Here is a 14,982-nt window from a genome sequence, read left to right as displayed (position 1 = left end):
ACAGAATTGCAGATTGCTTTTTACCTGGATTTCATTGGTTCCACCTCACGCTGGTGAACGTTTAACAAGCGAACAAACAAAAAAGCTCTGTTCCGTTTCTGTGGTGTAAATATTTCCACCGGGGCCAATGCCAAGCTGCCAACCTGACATCAGTGAATGTGGGCGCAGGAATAAATGTAAGGAGCACCCCATTAAATAGTATTCCTGCCATGGAGTTGTAATAGTTGTGAGTAACCGTAAGATGATAAGAAGTAGGGATACTCAGCCAGTTATGCATCCGACTTCAGCTCAGGTCACGATCTCCCGGTTTGTGAGTTCAAGCCCCGCATTGGGCTCCACGCTGACCGTGTGGAGCCTGCTTGGGATTCTCTCTCTCCCTCTCTCTCTCTGCCCATCCCCCGCTTCCAGTCTCTCTCTCTCTCTCTCTCTCTCTCATTCTCTCTCTCTCTCCCCAAATAAACATTAAATTGCCTTTGCTTTTCATATATTTTATCCCCTTATAAGTTTATATAATTTAATTTTTAAAGTTAAAGATTTTTTAATGTTTATTTACTGTTGAGAGAGACAGAATGTGAGCGGGAGAGGGGCAGAGAGGGAGACACAGAATCCCAAGCAGGCTCCAGGCTCTAGAGCTGTCAGCAGAGCCCCACGCAGGGCTCGAACTCCTGGACAGAGAGATCATAACCTGAGTGGCAGTCAGATCCTCAATCTACTGAGCCACTCACGCACCCCTTGTTCTGGTTTAAATTTTTAAAAAAGGCGGGTGGGTAGAGGGGGGTAGGGGGGAGCTGAGAACCTGGAAGCAATCCTGAAAGCTTGATTTTGGTGAGGGTCTGTACCAGGTTGAAGTGAAACTGAATGTGTAATTAACTATCTGGATAGAATTTATGATCCAAAGGTGTCCGTGGGCAAAGCCAGGTAGCACTCTGTAAAAGGAGATTGCCAAGTGCAGGAAGCCCCTCCAGAGAGTCCTGGGGATGGGGCAGGGAGGACACTGAGGAAGGGGGCCTAAGCATCCCCTCCTGTTGCAATTTTTGGAACACCTGGGACTTTTCACCTTTGTTCCTTGCAGCTTGTGAATTACACCACCACCGCCTCCTGGAACACACCCTTCTACTTTGCACTGAAATAGAGATAATGTTGCATCTGCTAGCTGAATAGCCAGTCCTGCAGTAAACAGTTTAACTGTGTCAGGGCCGATCATCATTCTTTGAAAACAACTCCTTGTAACCTTGTGGTTTTTGCCTTTATGAGCCTGTTGATTCTGCTAGGCTGGCGTGCCTCCTGGATTTCAATCCTAAAACGTCAAATAAATGCTCTGGTTCCTTTGCAGCCTCTTCTTGGTCCGCAACTCTTCCTGGGCGTGGTCTGCTGGTTCTGCTCCGGAGGAGGGTCTGGGAGCCCTGAAATAGGTGTGCGGGGGGCCATAGGTGAAATAGGTCTTGTGTCGGGCAGCAGTCCAGCAGGAAGTAGAGGGCACGTCCACGTTAGCATGATGTGAGGTTTTCCGGAGATGCGCTTTACAGAGGTGCGGTTAGGTACCCAGATACAGTAGGGGTGCAGCTGGACTCCAGGCCCGATAACATCCGGGTTCCGGGACCCTGGGTGTGAATGTGCAGGCATTGAGGGCTTGAGGACCAGTCACCGGAGATGGGGACAGAGGGGTCTGGGGAGAGTGGCACGTCTGCTCAGAAATGGGACCTTTCCCTGCGGATCTGCAGGGAGGGACCCAGGGAACAAACACTCTTGACCTCACTCTCCTCCTTCCTTCTGCGTTTCTATCTCAACGTGGCATTGGCTGGACCCGCTCATAAGCCAGAGGGTAAGGAAGCTGGCCATTTTCAGCCTCTCCAGGAGACCGCAGGGGTCTGAAGGTCAAATGGCACCGGTCTTGACCTTGGGTATCTCGCCGAGTCGTGGACACCCTGATCCTCTGTCTTGGGGCTAGGAAAAGGGCCAAGGAACATGGCTTTTGGAACGACCCTGGGCCACCTTTATCCCAAAGGCATTCAGGATCTGGTCACCTCCCCTGCTAGGGGCAGCAGGGTGTTTCTGAAGGTGCATTGCCCTCCACCCTGGGGCCAATCCTGCTTTTCCAGCCTGGCAAAGCTTCCTGGCATAAGGAGAAGGGGTCTGGGGGGCAGACCCCTGGCAGTGGCCCCAGCCTTTGTTGCCAGAGGCATCGCCAGGAACCGCTGGTTGGTGCATGCCCTGCATCTCGAGATTCTACAGGGGCCTCTTCCATGGACACTCAGACGAGGGAGCCCTTTCCTGGGGGATCCTCAGGGACTGTAAGACCTTCTCGCTAATCTGAATTTTCTCATCTGCAAAACTGGAGGGCCTGGACCAGATGATCCTGGTTCCGAAGGATACCTCCAGCGCTCCGAATGTCTAATGTCTGGGAGTGGAGTCTCAAGGTCATTCCCATGATGGCAAGTGTGTCCTTCTACAGCCAGGAGGTGGCAGCAAAGCCCTGTAGGCTAGGGGGAGGTTCTGCTCTCCAAAGCACGGTTTGGTGGTTGGGCTTCTAGACTGAACAATAGTAATCAATGATAATGGCAACAATGTCATTGTCGTTGCCACTATTGTGAGCAAATAGCAGCAGTGCCTCCTGAGGTTCACTCTGTACTGTGCAGGTGAGGAAACTCCTTGCACAGTATCACATAGGAATTTTCCAACAACCCCATCCTGTCCGTGGGTATAGTGCCAAGACTTCCAGCCCCATGTTGAGGCTCAGGGACATTACCTGACCTGCCCAAGGACTTCTAGAAAGCAGGACACGCCAAGACAGGAACGCACACTTTGGTCCTATGCACTCTCTACGTCACTGCACGGGAGACCCGAGGCAAGGAACTTTCTGCCACCCTCTTGGTTTTTCCAGAGAGTTAGAGGGGTCAGAGGGGCTGAACCAAAGAGTCTGAGTGAGGCTCTCCCTGGAATTTGGTAAGGAGATGCCGGGAAATAAAACTCAACACAGGAGCCTCTTTGTTCTTATTCCAGTCCTTAGAAAAGAACTTTCTTAAAAAAAATTTTTTTTATTCTCATCAGGACATACTTGGTGTCTAGGTATGGAAGATTCTCATTCATTCATGCATCCCTTCATTCAAGGACCAGGATTCTGATGTAGTGTAAGACATTGGAATGCACTGGGAAGGGTATAGGAATGTTCTTTCTTTTAACTCAGAAATCTGGGGGCCCAGAGCTTGGATGTGGGGAGCTAAGTGCAGACGTGTGGGGGTGGCTCATCGTTGGGGGGAGCCTCGAGTAAACTGGGGAATGTTGGAGCCCATGGGGATTCTGTTTTTTTTTTTTTAATTTTTTAATGTTTATTTATTTTTGACAGAGAGAGAGACAGAGCATGAGCGGGGGAGGGGCAGAGAGAGAGAGAGGCACAGAATTGGAAGCAGGCTCCAGGCTCTGAGCTGTCAGCACAGAGCCCGACGCGGGGCTCGAACTCACAGACCGCGAGATCATGAGCTGAGCCGAAGTCAGACGCTCAACCGACTGAACTACCCAGGGGCCCCTATTGGGATGTCAGAAGGGAATGGAATTCTAGAGGAATTTTTTTGATGACCCTCCTCCCCCACGCCTGCATGGTGTAATTAAGTCCTCAAACCAGCGGAAGCCCCTTAGAGACACAGCCCAACCCCAGACTGTTGTCCATCTGGTCCCAAGTCTTACACTCCACCCGTGTCCTGAGGCTTACCCCTCCCCACTGTGATGACGGGTCCCTGGAATGCTAACTGTGTGCCAGGCTCTAGATCAAGGGTGCTTCTTCATTATCTTATTTACTGCTCAAAATAACCCTATAAAGTGCATTGTTACACCCCCATTTTACACGCCAGGTAGCTGAGGCTTAAAGTCATGAAGTGACTTGCCCCAAATCACCAAGCTAGTTAGCGACGGGGCAGGTCTGGGACCCACGCAGGTCAGCACCCTGGGGTGGCTCTTACCACCACATCACGTGCCTACGTGGAGGCAAAACCCACCGTGTGAGACTGTGTGCCGTGCGGTGAGTCTGAAGAACTGTGATCTTATCTTCTCAACACGGGACAAGCCGTAGCCTGTCTGCAACACTTCTAGATACGAGGGCATCAATATTGGCTTGATCTGGCTGGCTTGTTTCGTGGCTTGAATGGAAAGGAAAACAAACATGCACATGTGAACGCTGGAGACGAACAAACTCGTTCTGTGTGTTTGCATTGCTATCATTACTCTTATTGGGAGGGCTGGACTGGGGCTGCTTTCTGGGGGCCTTGAGAATGACCTCAGTTTCCGTGTCTGCAGAATTGAGGAGGTTGGGCCCTTACTTCTTTATATGCACGGCAGACTCTTAAACCACCCCGAGCAAGCAGAATGGATGAACACACAGATAATGAACACACAGAGCCGGAGAGACGAGGAGTCAGGAGATTTTATTCCTCCCAACATTGTGCCTCCCGCCACCGCCCATCTCCTGAGGCGTCCCATGGCAATGGGCGTCCGGAAGGCCTCATTCTTCCATCTTCTGTGGGAAAAAAACAATTAGGGAACGAGTCAAACCAAAGGCAAGGTGGACTGTTGCCTTCATGTGGAACAGCCGGAAAGGCACGGAAAAGATTACGGAGTGGCATGGTTTCCCCCTTGCACGTCATAAAAACAAAGCCGGGAGCCCCTGAAGATGGGCGAGCCCCCCCGAGAAAGTAGGGGCTTCCTGGGAAGTGCCTCTTACCACAAAGAGGGACGGGGATGATTAGGTGTCTGGCCCCCTTGTCCCCCCTCTGCCCCATGAGCCTGGAGCCACCGGGGGCCTGGCCAAGGCGTGGCATCTGCGAGCTCAGGGCCAGCAGCGGGGAAGAGGCTGCAGCCTACGTCCTCCACACTCTCCCTGGGGTGCTCCCCTGGTCCTGGTCTCGGGACGTCTGCTCTCACCTGGCTCCCCACATCTCGGCTCTTGGCCCGGAGCTTGTTGACCTGGGACTCTGCGATGTCGGCCCTCTCCTCCGCCTCCTCCAGCTCGTGCTGGACCCTCCGGCACTTGGACATCTGTGTGTTGGCCTGCTCCTCCTGTGGAAGAGAGAGGGGCTAGAGGCTGAGGAAGCCCTTCACTCTGGCTCTGAGGCTCCGAGTCCCTGCGGGGCCTTGGGGGACACTCCCAGCCCCTGACGGCCGATGCTGTCTGATCACCTCGAGGGTACTGCTGTCCTAGGACCCCCGCCTGTCCCCTCACGTCCCTACTCTGTGCTAACACCCCCACTGGAGCTCTTTGGCGGGGACTCCAGTCCTGAGTCCTCCCGAGGCACCTGGAAGGTCAGAGGCCAGTAGCCCAACCCCCCCCCCCCCCACACACACTCCTTGCCCTGGCCTCCTCCAGCCCTTGTCTGCCTGTGGCCTGGCCACCGTGCATGTCTGTCAAGGGCGATCTGAGGGTTCTTGAAGAAGGTGGCCTCCTGGGAAGTCCTGCTGCGACTGTGCTAATCCAATGGGTACAAAGCCCTCCCCCATTTAATCAGTTCGGATCTGCTTCCTTGCGGTCAGGATGGAACCGCCAGCCCCTTGGGCACGGAGGAAAACAGGACAAGGAGAGAAACCATATATGCTCAGTCATTTGTCGACAGCAGGGTCTCCCCAATTTTGTTCCTCAGGACACCAGTCCGGTGGGCTGCTCTACATATAATAAAAGGTTCTGGGGTACTGGGTGGCTCAGGTCAGGATCTCGCAGTTCGTGGGTTCAAGCCCCGCGTCGGGCTCTGTGCTGACAGCTCAGAGCCTGGAGCCTGCTTCAGATTGTGTGCCCCCCCCCACCTCTGTGCCTCCCCAGCTCATGCTCTGTCTCTCTTTCTCTCAAGAATAAATAAACATTAAAAAAAAAAAAAAGGTTCTGAGTTCCACTAAGGGTGAGCCACACTACGTTCTAGAATATTCTGTCCACTTTGAAGGGTGCATTTCACGTCACCTAAAAAATCTGAGAAATCCTTGAAAGCAGCCAGTTCAACTCTGTTTAACCTAGAGTTTCCAAAACTATTTCTTTTCTGTAAAATAAAAAGTACCCCCCCTTGCCCTCCCCCTGCCCCCCCCAAAGGTTCCTGCTAGTAACTTCCCGTAGGTCTATCTGATCAGGGTGGTGGGTGGCAATTAGAGAGGGCAGGAAGGACAAGGCCCTGGGGACCAGGGATGGGGGCAAGGGGAGATGCCGTGAACCAGGGTAGGGGGGTCTAAGGTGAGGCTGTGGGGTATGCTGAGCTGGCTGGGGTGTCAGGGCAAAGTGAGGCCGGCAGGGTGGGGATAGGGGATAAAATGAGGGGGCTGGCCACGAGACTGAGGCGGGAGGCACCCAGGAGGTGCAGCTGGGGTTTGGGGGACAGGCTTGTTTGACACAAACCAGGGGAGGGAGGAAGGGCAGGTGTCCCTGAGTCGGCAACCTACAAATAAAACCCCAGGCCTCTGGCTCCGTGGCCGTTGCCCAGGGCTGGGGGTGCTGGGGCCCCCCTACTCACAGCCTCCTCGGCCTGCCTCTTGTACGCCTTCACTTTGGCCTGAAGCTTGTCCACCAGGTCCTGGAGCCTAAGGATGTTCTTGCGGTCCTCCTCAGCCTGTGAACACAGCGCCGTGCCAGGGTCCCCCAGACCCTCCTCTGCTCCCGAGGGGGCCGGCGCTCGCGGAGGCTTTGGAGCCCCTTACCTGGTACGTCATTTCCTTGACTTTGCGCTCATATTTGTGAGCCCCCTTCAGAGCTTCGGCCCCCCTCTTCTGCTCGGCGTCCAGCTCACTTTCCAGCTCCCGCACCTGGGTTTGGGGGGGAGAGAGCACAGCATCCGGGTCGGAGCCCCTGTGCTTCTCCCGCACACGCGTGAGCGGGGGGCATTTTCGGGCAAACTCGGGATCCTCTGATGATAGTTTGTAAAAATGTCTTCTCCTCATGCTCAGGAACCACATTTTTAATTTATTTTTAGTTATTTTTTTAAAATGTTTATTTTTGAGAGAGAGAGAGAAACAGAGCATGAGCGGGGGAGGAGCAGAAGAGAGAGGGAGACACAGAATCCGAAGCAGGCTGCAGGCCCTGAGCTGTCAGCACAGAGCCCGAGTGGGGCTCGAACCCACAATCCGTGAGGTCACGACCTGAGCCGAAGTCAGAGGATCAACTGACTGAGGCACCCAGGCACCCTGCTCAGGAACCACACTTTGGTCACAAGGCCACCACGGTCTGTGCAGTGGCTTTGTGCAAACGATAGCAAGATGCCCTCCTTGGGCAGTGACAGCTCTTAGGGGCACACGGCTGGGCTATCAAGCCGGGCTCTGCATAAGACGCCTCTTTCTGTGGGGCCAGCAGCCCGGTGAGGCCTGTGCTCTGGCCCCGACTTGTCCCCGCGGGCGAAGCCGGCAACGACCATCTGGGGTGGCCCTGATTCCTGGTTAATGAGAATGTGCGGGTCATGGTGAGAGCCTGGGCCAGGAACGGTCTGGGTGTGTTGAAGGGCCTGGTACAGCTGATTGATGCTGAGCAGGTCAGGGGCTGCTCCTGAGAATGAGTTCTTACGTGTCTAGGATGGACATTATAATTCCTTCCCCACTTACCTCAAATGTGGGGATCAATTAGACAAACGAGGGGCGCCTGGGTGGCTCAGTTGGTTAAGCGTCCGACTCTTGGTTTCCGCTCGGGTCATGATCTTACCGAGTCCCGCATCGGGCTCTGTTCTAACAGTGTGGAGCCTACTTGGGATTCTGTCTTTCTCGTCTCTCTCTGCCCCTCCCCCACTGTGCTCTCTGAGTCTCTCTCTCTCTCAGTTAAACTTAAAAAAATATCAAAGTATGTGCAAGTATGTTTGATAAAGCGCTACATAGGTGTTGTTCATTTCATAGCTGCCTCTGCCTTTCCTGAAGTCTTGAGAGGATAGGTCAGCCACTGAGAACACAGGTCACTAACTAGCCCCGACTCCATAGTCTAGGGACCGTGGCGGCCAGCCCCCGGGAATCCCAGCGGCCACAGACGGGGGCAGCTCAGGCCTTGTGGACTCACCAGGTCAACCTTGAAATCCACCAGTGGAACGGGGTAACTCTGGGCACTGTCCCAAAACAGATCCCTGGGACTCCTGGCCACCCCGCAAGCTCTGGGAAGCTGCTTTCCATTAGGTTCTACAAAACGCGAGTGCTCCTGGCAGTGCTCTTGTGGCCTCTGCGAGGTTTACAGTTGTGGCCTCTGCGAGGTTTACAGAACTAAAGATAACTGGGTGGCTGATATTGGAGGCCAGTCGAGATGCCTCGTGTGTGAGGGGAGGCTGGCCGAGGAGGGCTCCCTGCCAACCCAGGAATCAAAGAATCATGGAGGATGGCATGGGATCTAATCCCTCCCTCAGTGGAGGGATCCGTGAGAAGGACAGACCTAAATTCACTTAACACTGTATGACTGGGAATAATTAAAAAGAAGCATTTAAAGAATTTTGGAGGACAGTGCTTAGTGCAGAGCCTGATGCGGGGCTTGAACTCACAAACCATGAGGTCATAACCTGAGCAGAAATCAAGAGTCCAATGCTCAACTGACTGAGCCACCTAGGCGCCCCCTGGTGTTGACTTTTGTTACTCACATGTCCACAGCTGCCTCGTTTTTAGCCAAAAGATCCTTTTTACAGCGTGTATGTGCTGGTGACCACCTCCTTGGGAGGCTGGCACGAAGACTGACCTCATTTGAGGCCCTTCCCTGCTGGGAGAGGTCATCTCCTTCCCTTTGCCAGCCCCTCACGCCCTTCCCCACCTACGTTTCCATTTCCTCCCTCTGGGACAACGGGGACTTTCTACAAACTCCCCCCAAACCCCGGCCCTTTTCCAGAACTTCGACTGGTAGTGGAACCCATTTTCAAAACAAAAGAAATAAGAACCTTCACAGGTCTAAAGGGAGAAGCAATGGGTACAGGAAACCAAGGGAGAAATTAGCAAAGAAAGGAAAACAAACACAAAGAAGTTCCCAGATAATGAAAGAGCAGGAATCCCTTGGGCAAGGCGGTGAATTTTCCTGCGGGCATTGGCGGGGGGAGGGGGAGGAGGGGGGGGAGCGCCAGTCTAGGAAGGAGCACAGTGTTGTGGACTGCGTTGGGACTGGGAGAGCTGGAAAGGAACAGGAGCCAGAGGTAAAGAGACACTATAGACTTTAGGTAGGTCGGGCCACTGGCCCCAAATGGGGCTCCCACCAAATATGTGATTTTAAGAATGTGAAGTATATTCCCCCTTATTTCCGTGGGTCCCAGTTCCCATGAAAACAGGACGTGAACACTCGCAAGTGTCATTACCCCGAAGCTACCGAGGCGTAAGCCTTGTAAAGTGGGTGGGGCTGTGTGTTGGGCTGTGGGAAGCAGTGAATGTCTGGACCGCGGCTGTGCCCCAGGTGGCGAAATCCGATATCACTTGGAGAGCCAGAGTCCTCTCCAGCCGCCGCCGCCCTACCCGCCCTACCCGGTTCTCCAGTTTCTGGATCTGCTTCTTCCCGCCCTTCAGGGCCAGCTGCTCAGCCTCGTCCAGACGGTGCTGAAGGTCCTTCACCGTCTGCTCCAGGTTCTTCTTCATCCGCTCCAGGTGGGCGCTGGTGTCCTGCTCCTTCTTCAGCTCCTCGGCCATCATGGCCGCCTGATTAAGCGCATGGAAAGTATCAGTGGGCCACCTGGCATCCCTACCCGGCGCACGGGGAGGATGCCGTCAAGGTCAATGCTGAGCGTGTTGGTCCCGCCTCCCTCATTCAGTCTGCACCACGAGGCACCTCCTCCCCACGTTGTCTCTGCGGAGGCTTCATCTCATTCCCTCTGCTGACGGCAGGTCAGCCGGAGACGAAACCCACTTGCCTGGTCTCGGCTTAGAAGCCCCTTCCCCACCAAGCCAAGCACTTGCTCTGAAAAGAAGGAACGGAGCTCACATCCGTGATGGCCTTCTTGGCCTTCTCCTCCGCGTTTCTGGACTCCTGCATCGAGTTCTCCACCTCCGCCTGGCACTGAGCTATGTCGGCTTCCAGTTTTTTCTTGGTATTTATCAGGCTCGTGTTCTATAAAAAGAATCAGATGCCAGAGGTATAGGTTGTATTTGGACGCTCGAAACAACCGAGAGGGAGAAAGTTGGGTGGGGAAGGAAACACATCACGATCGTGTTTCTTATTTCCCACACGGGGATTTGCTGGATGCTCTTTTATTCTTGACCGAACACAAGGTCCTGAAACAGACGCAAGAACTGCACGTAAAATAATTGGTTAAATGATACAAGTAGATTTTCCCATAAATGAGGAAGAATAGATTATTCAGTAAGAGGTGTTGGAGCAAAGAAAGGATGGGTAGACATTAGTATATAAAATGTGAAATTTGTTTTTTTTTTTTTTTGAGGGGGGTGGAGAGAGAGAGAGAGAGAGAGAGAGAGAGAGAGAGAGAGAGAGAAAATCCTGATGCAGGGCTCAGACTCATGAACCGTGAGATCATGACCTGAGCCAAGATCAAGAGTTGGATGCTTAACCAACTAAGCCATCCAGGTGTCCCTAAAATGTGAAACAATTCTTCAAAAAATTTTTTTAATGTTTTATTTTTGAGAGAGAGAGAGAGAGAATGAATGAGTGGGTGAGGGGCAGAGAGAGAAGGAGACACAGAATCAGAAGCAGGCTCCAGGATCTGAGCTGTCAGCACAGAGCCAAATGTGGGGCTTGAACTCATGACCATGAGATCATGACCTGAGCCAAAGTCAGACGCTTAACTGGCTGAGCCACCCAGACGCCCTGGTATTTTTCTTCTATTCATGTGCTTGTATTGTCTATATTTTGCAACAAATAATTAAAAAAAAAAACTTTCATAAAGGTAGGGGTGCCTGGAGTGCCTGGGTGGCTCCGTCGGGTAAGCATCCGACTGGTGATTTTGGCTCAGGTCATGATCTCACAGTTTGCGTGTTTGAGCCCTGCATCGGGCTCTGTGCTGACAGTGCAGATCCTGCTTGGGATTCTCTCTCTCTCTCTCTCTCTCTCTCTCTCGGTCTCTCAAAAATAAATAAGTAAACTCAAAGAAATTAAAGAAACTTTTACAAATGTAACAACATAATTATTTTGAAAGACAATTCTCATTTTCCAAGGTTGTGGCTTGGATGTCTCCTCCTCCGGTCTCGTCATGTAATAATTCATCCTTGCCTTCTCTGATTTCCCCACAATGTGCATCACCTTGTATCTTCGGCTTAAAGACAGCTCAGAAATCTGGCATCTGGAGCGTACTTATTCCAAGAACGAAAGCTTAAGGCGACTTGCTCTTGACCGCTGGTCTGGGAGGAAGGGAGGGTGCTGCCTTCCACTGTATGGGTGGCCTGCCTGCCCCCCGTGCCCCTCCGGACGGACGCACCTGCGAGTTCAGGAGCTGCACGCGGTCGCTGGCGTCCAGAAGCTCCTGCTCCGACAGCCTGCGGGTCCGCTCGGTCTGCTCCAGGGCCGCCTTCAGCTCCTCCAGCTCCTCCAGCAAGAGGCCATTCCTGCGCTCCACAATGGCCAGCTGCTCCTTGAGGTCCTCGTTGCTCCTCAGGGCGTCATCCAGGTGCAGCTGGGAAGCCTTCGGGGAAAACCTGGCGTGAGGCCGGAGCCCAGGCCGAGAGCCCCCCCCCCCCCCCGGGTCCGCCAGGGCCTGCGCGCTGACCTTGAGCTGGCCCTGCACGGTGTGCAGGTGCTTCTGGGTCTCTGCCACCTGGCGGCTGGAATGGGCCAGCTGGATCTCCATCTCGTTGAGGTCTCCCTCCATCTTCTTCTTCAGCCTCAGGGCATCGTTCCGGCTCCGGATCTCGGCGTCCAGCACGCTTTGCATGGCCTCTGCGGCCCGCTGGCTGTTTCTCTTCAGCTGCTCGATTTCTTCGTCCTTCTCAGTGACCCTGCGGTCAAGCTCGGATTTCACCTGGCTCAGCTCCAGTTGGACGCGCAAGATCTTGCTCTCTTCGTGTTCCAGGGAACCCTGATGAAAGGAGACGGGTGACTGGGTGGGCAGCTGTCTTCTCAAACGGCTGTTTTCCGTTACGAGAAAACGGGTGTTATTCTACCCGTTTTACAGAGAGCCAGAGGTCAAGCAATTTGCCCCCAAATGTCCCTCCCAGTAATGAAACTGGAACTAAAACTTTGGATCTGTTATTAACAATTTTATGTCTTGGGGAGGACGGAGCATCTTTTTGAGTTAGTAAAACCTTTATTGGGTGTGTCTATTCTAAGTGACCGTAAGTCAGGGGCCACTTATTCTCCAGAATGACAGGGTAATTGCTTTCCGGTCGTCCTGCGTTATGCAAATTTCCCTAGACACAGCTCGACTGTCCACCCGCCCTGCGCTGGCCACACTGATTAGGGCATTGGGACACTGAGCCTATATGTTGCCTTTACAGAAGTCCCAGTGGCCAAAGATGGTTGTGTGTGACTGTCAAAACCGAGCAATTCTGAGACAGCTCTCAGGATGTTTGATGATGGATTCTTGCTTCCTGAGAGGAAGACACTGAGGGCATAATGAACACATTTATTTATTTTCAAAAGGGGAGATGTGACGAGCTGAGCTGGAGGGGCCCCGGGAGGAGAAACACAGCACAGCTGCTTCCCCAGGGATGGCTGGATGTTAATTCCCATGAAGCCTTGGCATCTCCTGGCAGGAGACAGCCCCAAAGTCATGGTCTAGTCAGTCCCCCCTCCTTCAGGGTCCCGCCCTCCTGAGCTTCCTCCTGTCTTGCCCCAGACACTTACCTCCACCTCCTCCAGGGCCACCTGGAGGTCTGACTTTTCTTGTTCTACCTGCTTCTTGGTCTTTTCCACTTCCTGCAGATTCTTGCCAGTCTCTGCAATCTGCTCGGTTAAGTCGGAAATCTCTTCTGCAAAGGATGGGCTCGATTTAGATCATTTCATCTGGTTCCAGTTGACAGCCGAGGCATTTTGCCAGGGATTTTGGGGATGGGTGACGCATTCACGTTTATATAGGACAGGACACAGTGGGACCCTTCAGGTGAGGGGTCAGCAGGACACAGGTTTGTTGCCTCACCTGAACTCTGCAGAGAGGAGTGGTAAGAACAACACCCTGTGGCCCTTAACACTTCACAAAGTATGTAACAGGGTCACGGTGAGGGCCAGAAAAGGAAATTTGTGGAGACGATGCATAGAATATAGGATCATCGTCTTTTGGAGCCAAAAGGAGTTTTAGGGGGTGTAGGATCTGGTCTGATTCTGCAGATCAGGGGTCTGAGGTCCTAAGGGATTTAGTGATATGCTGGAGGACACAATGCCACGTAGAGGCGGAATCCATGGGGGAACTTGTTCTCCAAGAAGAGGTGAGCTTAGCAATTCATTTTGCCCTTTGTGCTGCAGAATGAGACCTTGGTGTGATGGCTGTACATGAGCAGGGCTGAGCTCCAAGGTCAGCTGAACAGATGGGAGGGTTTTGAGGGACAGTGGGAAGAAGAAAGAGGGAGGAGGCAAGAAGGGGTACGGGTGCAAACCTGGGGTGCAGAGAGAGCTCCCCTTGCAGATTTTTTTAAAGCTTATTAATTATTTATTTAAAAAAAATTTTTTTTTCAACGTTTTTATTTATTTTTGGGACAGAGAGAGACAGAGCATGAACGGGGGAGGGGCAGAGAGAGAGGGAGACACAGAATCGGAAACAGGCTCCAGGCTCTGAGCCATCAGCCCAGAGCCTGACGCGGGGCTCGAACTCATGGACCGCGAGATCGTGACCTGGCTGAAGTTGGACGCTTAACCGACTGCGCCACCCAGGCGCCCCTAATTATTTATTTAGAGAGAGACAGAGACAGCATGAGATGGGTAGGGAGAGAGAGAGAGAGAGAGAGAGAGAGAGAGAGAAAATCCCAAGCAGGCTCCACGCTGTCAGCACAGAGCCCGACACGGGGCTCGAACCCACGAACTGTGAGATCACGACCTGAGCCGAAACCAAGAGTCAAACACTTAACGGACTGAGCCTCCCAAGCGCCCCGTCACCTTGCAGATTTTTATTCTCCCGCCTCAGTGTCTCCAGCTGGTCCACCACCTCCTCGTAGGCATTCTGCATCTTGAAGATTTCAGTACTAAGTGACCTGGATCCTTTCTGAGCGGCTTCCAACTCAGCCTGACTCTCGTCCAGCTTTTGCTTCCACTCTGCAAGGACCTGGGAGATGACCAAGGGACACGTGAGCAGCAGAAAGGGCCAGGGGACCCGGGAGAGCCCATGAAAACAAGGAAGCTTGTGTCAGCAATGCCAGGGTTTCACCCTCCCGTCCTGGGGCCCCAAGAAACAGGTCTAGATCACGGGCCCCAGACTCTGCTATTCCCACAGGCCGTCTGCTGGGTTCCTATAGGTGTTTGGGTTCTCCAAGGGAACCTGAATCGGCTTGCTCTAAAAATTCACTTTGGAGAGACAGTCACAAAAGCAGAGAGGCGTTGTAAATCCCAACCGCCCACACCGTGATTTGCTGCTCAGAGGGTCTCCCTGATGTGTGGGCATCTCACACATCCCAGCGTGAGAAGCCGGGGCTCTCGGGGGGCAGACCTTATCCAGGTCTCTCTGCTTCCTGTCCAGGATGGCACGGGCTGTGTTGGTGCGTTCCAAGTCCAGCATCAAATCATCCACTTCCCCCTGAAGCCTCTGCTTGGTTTTCTCCAAGGAGGCGCACTTGGCACTCACTGCCTCTGTGTTTTCCTCTGCTTCCTGGAGCCTCTGAGCCAGCTTTTTCCTAAAAGAACCAGAGTTTCCCCCCCACTTGGCAAAGGTGGACTATTTCAGAACTACCTGTTAGACCGGATGAGGAGGAACAGTCTGTTCAGGACTGGAACTTGGTAAGACCAAGACCTGGAAGGTCATGAGTGGACAGGGTCTAGGTATCACCTGAAGAATTGCTAAGTGCTGGGTGGCAGAGCAGGCCAGCGAGAAGCCACCAAAGCAACAAGGTGGAGTGGACAGTCCCAGGGGAGGGACAGGGATGGCCCGTCTGAAAGCTTAAGAAAACTCAAGGGTCTGGAGAGGAAGGAAGAGAGAGTCTCTCAAAGTAGGAAGA

General features: G+C 53.2%; 1 protein-coding gene across 1 annotated transcript in view; it reads right to left on the bottom strand.

Moving 5' to 3' along the window:
• The window catches only part of LOC124519698 (myosin-13), an 89,815-nt gene that overhangs the window by 32,677 nt on the left and 42,156 nt on the right, over nucleotides 1-14,982 (bottom strand). Inside the window, exons 29-38 of the mRNA XM_047090126.1 lie at nucleotides 14,478-14,661; nucleotides 13,931-14,096; nucleotides 12,689-12,813; nucleotides 11,613-11,921; nucleotides 11,325-11,528; nucleotides 9,878-10,003; nucleotides 9,424-9,594; nucleotides 6,661-6,765; nucleotides 6,477-6,572; nucleotides 4,852-5,046 (exon numbers count right to left, since the gene is read on the bottom strand). Coding sequence (XP_046946082.1) covers nucleotides 4,852-5,046; nucleotides 6,477-6,572; nucleotides 6,661-6,765; nucleotides 9,424-9,594; nucleotides 9,878-10,003; nucleotides 11,325-11,528; nucleotides 11,613-11,921; nucleotides 12,689-12,813; nucleotides 13,931-14,096; nucleotides 14,478-14,661 — 1,681 coding nt within the window. The remainder of the gene's footprint in view (nucleotides 1-4,851; nucleotides 5,047-6,476; nucleotides 6,573-6,660; nucleotides 6,766-9,423; nucleotides 9,595-9,877; nucleotides 10,004-11,324; nucleotides 11,529-11,612; nucleotides 11,922-12,688; nucleotides 12,814-13,930; nucleotides 14,097-14,477; nucleotides 14,662-14,982) is intronic.

This window comes from Lynx rufus, unplaced genomic scaffold (assembly GCF_022079265.1).
Source record: "Lynx rufus isolate CCGP_SWC_20201006 ecotype Redwood Valley unplaced genomic scaffold, mLynRuf1.p SCAF_28, whole genome shotgun sequence".
Taxonomy (NCBI): domain Eukaryota; kingdom Metazoa; phylum Chordata; class Mammalia; order Carnivora; family Felidae; genus Lynx; species Lynx rufus.
This window is presented reverse-complemented; position numbering and strand designations above follow the sequence as displayed.